Raw genomic sequence first — 4,945 nt, forward strand, 5'->3', positions numbered from 1 at the left:
CTCTAGGATGCATGCATGTTATCTTTGTTCATGCTCTAATTACGAAAGGAGCCATTATCATTCATCATATAGCATATTACCATTGCCTACGATACATTTATATAATGGGGTATATTAAAAAAAAAAAAAATTATATAATGGGGTGTTTTTGAAATGAGACCATAATATATTATAACATACTGGACATAAGTGTTCAAACTTATATATAACATCTTTTTAATATGGGATTAAAATTAACTTTTTACACTAACATACATATACTCAATAATAGACATTCCAAAACCCACATCATATATACTTGGTTAAAAACCTAAAATGAAAAAGATGAATATATATATATATATATATATATATTGACATGTCCACACAAGGGAAAGGGGAGAGCGGATTAGAACTAGTGACCACTGCTTCATAAGGCGTGGTCCACAGCCGATTGAGCTACCCCTTGAGAACATATATATATATATATATATATATAACTAATATCTTAGACTCCAATAGACCAAATGGGAAAAATTAATTTCGTAGCTTAAAAAACAAAGCAAACCCATCGGCCTAATTGGATATATAACCAGAATGAACAAGAAATAAACAAGGCAAATCCTTTTTCGTTTTTTTTTAAGAGAATGTTTGATCATATTCATTCATTGATTTCAAGATTAAGAACATAAAATCTTACAATCAAATCTTATCTATGACTTTAACATTCTCTAACTCATGTCCAAACTTCAATTATAAAAGAGATCTGCTCCAGGCAGGCTGAATCTAATACATAGGCTTTACCCCAAAGATCGCTCATGATGAAAGCAGATTTAACGAGAAGTCAAACCTTTATTCAAAAAAAAAAAAAAATACAATAAATAAATAAAAAGCCAACAAATAGCTACAATAGCATAGGGAGGCAAAAAGCCCGATTCGGTGGAATAAAGAAGGCAAATCATTATTCAAATAAAGTTGCATGCATGATCTCTTAGGCATGCAACAGCTGAAGTTGAAGAAGCATATATATATATATATATCAGTTGAGTAATTTTAGAGATTGTTCAAATATTGAAGAGAAAGTGTCCATTGCAGCTCGACTTCTGAGCACCACCCCAACCTCAAGAGCACCATCCTCATCTCTACAATCAGCAACAGAAATAAATATCGGATGGTTAATCAACTCGAACTTTTTGGGCTTTCCCCACCCAAAATCCGTCCCATAATCATTAAAACTTGGAGACCCACCGACTGCGAGAACACGCCCATTCCCCGCTCGTATCAAATTCTTCCTATCTTCCATCCATTTCTCCGCCCCTTCTAACGGTCTACTTTTCATCCTTGAAATTTCTCTTGCTATGGCTTTCGCCGCCACCACAAAGCCTTCCTCTCCCACTAGCTCGCTCCTTTTGGCAGCTGCTTTGCAGGAAGCTAAGCAGTTTCCAAAGTAAGTCGAGGGTACCGGAAATTTGAGGCGGTTTCGGCAATCTGCTGGGAATGCTAAGTAGCAAAGCTCGTCGTCATCTACTGGTTTTGTAGTATCTCCTTCGTGAAATTCTGTTTTCATCCGGCAAACCCAAATGAAAGCGCAGGTTACCACGAAGCTTGAGAAATTGTATTTGTCTTTCAGAAATTCCATGTTTGCTCCATTTAGTACATATGTTGCCTTAACATTGTCGCCGTGAAAGACGTCAGCGTTGCTGGTATCTTTCTCCCATGTTGATCTCACGCGGAAATACTCTGCCAAGAAAACCGCCATGACGCCGTTTGGGTCTTTGATCACATCCCGGTCGTAGAAAGGCCGCAGACAAGAAGAGTCGTCGTCGCCGCCTCTAGCTTTGGAAACGGACGCCCAAGATTTCATGAAGAGGCTGCGGATCCGACCGTCGATTACGTGGCGAGTTGTGACGGTGACGCAAATGCCGGCGTTGGGAAACAGAGTGACTTGAATGGATAGAAGAGGGAAAACGAAAGTGTCGGTCGACGTAATTTGGGTCGGTGGAAAGTTTGGGACGAGGTGGGCAAAGTGTTTGATATCTCGTGGGTGGTGACCGGCGAGGTGGTGAAAGTTGTCGGCGGTGGACTCGGCGATGGTTAATGGGATTGAGTCGCCGTGGGTGTAGAAGATGTAGGGGTTGGCGGGAGGTGGGGGGCACATGAGATTTCCAAGGAGTGGGAAAAAGTGTTGGAGAGTGAGGGAGAGAGAGTGTGTGAGTGTTGGAAGGATAGTTTGTGTAAAATGGTGGGTGGGGTGGGGGTGGGGGAATTCGTAGAAGTAGAGGCATCTGACGCCGGCGCTTGCAAGCAGTGGTATGTCAAAGAAAGTAAGCGGAAGAGAGGTTGTGGGAGCTGAGCTTGGCAGTGGACCAACCTGGATTTGCTCAAGAATCTTGTGCGTGCAAACCATCCCTTCTCTCTCTCTCTCTCTAGATCTCTTTTTGGTCTTTGTATTGATCTAATTCGAGTTTTGATTCTATTTATAAATTGGCAAATTCAATATCATTATCAATAACTAACGGTCAATATATTTGGCAACCTCATCCAATTAAAAACCAAAATAATTAAGATTAGTTGCTTTGGAGAATAATTAAGCATCCTGCTTATAAATTAAAGCATATTTAAGAATGCGTTTAAAAAATAAATTTTTTAAATAGAAAAAAAAAAAAACGTTTTTTTACAAAAACTTAGAAGTCAAAAGTGTATTTTGATAATTTTTATATTTTTTACACCTTTAAAAACGATTTTTATTTTTTTTATTGAAGGAATTTTTTTTTTCCTAACAAAGCGTGGGGAAGAAATTTCTCATCAATAAAAAATTTGCCACGTTAGTGGATCCGTGATTTTCGGCTTTTGACCAGGTTGGCTTTAATAGCACATGGTATTTAGTTTTTCAATGTTTATTCAGGAAATTATAACTAGTATTATAATACTTCTCTTTCAAATTAATGTTGCAGCGAAAACTTTTTTTTTTTTTTTTCAGAAAATTTATTTATTTATTATTTATTTTTTCTTTTCTTTTTGTTAACGTTCTGCACTCTGTAAAAAAAAAAAATAATAATAAAAAGAGAGAAAAGAAAAGAAATAAAAAGACATTGTGCAGAAGGTGGGTTGTAAAACCCTTTCTTCTTTTTTTAAACTCTTTCTTCTTTATCTTCATTAGGAAAGTTTTGCTTCTTTGTTATTCACCTTTATCTGATGAATAATTTATCTAGTTTTAACTAAATTAATTAGCCCAAATATCACCAAAACTAAATACTACTTCAATTTTATTATAACAACTAATTATTGTTATTCATAATTTTTAATACTCGGCATTACAACAATAGCAAACCACCACTAGTGGCTCAATCGGATCAGACCCGATTCACACCACTATGATGTTGCAATTAAAAGAAAGCATAGACTCTAGGGTCACCCATATAATGGTAAACCCAAGATTGCTACTCATATGTCAAAGTCACATCATATGATGCAACAAATCATTATCGCTACTCATATATTAAAGTCACGTCATATGATGTAACAAATCCTTATTTTCAAACTGTAGAGTCACACCCATATAATGGTAAACTCATATTTTAAAGTCACGTCATATGATGCAACAAATCATTATTTTGTATATATATATATATCACACAATTAATTATTGTTTTTTATATGCATCCGAAAGAAATCCTGCAGTAAAACAAGAAATCCAAACAAGCTATGGAGCAACACCAAAGCTTTTTACAGAATTCTCATCTCAAAATAATTATAAGGAAATTTTGGCTAATACCTCCTAACATTACGATTACAATAATCCCAATGCCATTATCACATACTAATTTTGGTCAACACCTGCACGGCTGCACCTTCTTCAACGTGATGATTAGAATAATATATAGAACAATTTATTCTCGGCCCACGTTTTTGATTCCTGTTGGATCAAATTTCGGCTTATTTGGGCCCAATTCTGACCTATCGGCCCATCCCTCATACTCGGTCATTTTTATTATTTAAAACAAACTCATGTTCTGTAAAGCAGCCTTGTTTGATTGGGTTGTTGATACTCGGCCATCAAGCTCGGTCAACCGAGCTTAAGGCAGGTACCGAGCATTACCCTCAGAAATATTAGAATGTTAGAAATAAATATCTTGTGTTAGTATACTATCAACACGTGGGCACTCGGTGAGTCCACAGTGTTAGATGAACAGGAACAATTCAATGCCTATAAAAGGGGGGTCCCCTCTCATAATTTCGGTAACTCCTTTTCACCCTCTGAAACAATATACTTTGCTTATCTTTTCTCTGATCCAATAATCTTCAAGTTTATTTCTTCCTTAAACATTGTGACTAACTTAGGCATCGGAGCTTTCACCAGCCGGACAACGCCGGCAGCTTTGATCCCCTTTTCTCATCTCTTATTTTCAGATCAACGTTCGGTTATCGAACTCAACGCTCGGTTATCAGAGCATTGTGCTAACCCCTTATCCACGTCATCATTCGGAAAACTGTTTCAACAGTTTGGCGCCGTCTGTGGGAACCGATAATTTGGCGGTTCTTACTAATCTCATATATTCCGATAAGGTGAACACACCTCCACACCCTGATACATCTCCTCATATCATTCCAAACATCCAAACAGATATACCCGGAACCTCACATGATCCAAATCCCCAAACAGCTGTCATGGTGAATTTTATGAAACAAATAGCCGAGTCTGTTGAGGCTATGAGGAAGCAAAATGAAGAGATCGTCTCTAGGCTACCTCCTAGAGAAGACTCGGCACAGAAGAGAAGACGAGAAGAGTCCCACAGGAATCAACCACCATCAGCCCAACGACAGTCAACCCAACCGGACACTGGAAGCTCAATACAAGGCAATCCTCACACTGTCCGGCTTAAAGCAAACACTAGCCGACAAGAGCTTATCAAAAATTCACAATCGGGTGGCAGGTCACGCCATGGTGAGTCCAGCCATGCCAAAA

General features: G+C 37.8%; 1 protein-coding gene across 1 annotated transcript; it reads right to left on the reverse strand.

The window, feature by feature from the left end:
* Positions 1–894: 894 nt before the first annotated feature.
* LOC132183253 (anthocyanin 5-aromatic acyltransferase-like) lies at positions 895–2,188 on the reverse strand. The gene has a single exon (XM_059596655.1). It carries the CDS (start codon positions 2,135–2,137, stop codon positions 1,019–1,021), a length of 1,119 nt encoding a protein of 372 aa, XP_059452638.1. The 5' UTR covers positions 2,138–2,188; the 3' UTR covers positions 895–1,018.
* Between the last annotated feature and the right edge of the window lie 2,757 nt (positions 2,189–4,945).

Source organism: Corylus avellana, chromosome ca5, assembly GCF_901000735.1.
Source record: "Corylus avellana chromosome ca5, CavTom2PMs-1.0".
Classification (NCBI taxonomy): Eukaryota; Viridiplantae; Streptophyta; class Magnoliopsida; order Fagales; family Betulaceae; genus Corylus; species Corylus avellana.

Excerpts from the sequence above, each read along its gene's own strand:
- LOC132183253 (XM_059596655.1), bottom strand. The coding sequence starts at position 2,137 with ATGTGCCCCCCACCTCCCGCCAACCCCTACATCTTCTACACCCACGGC.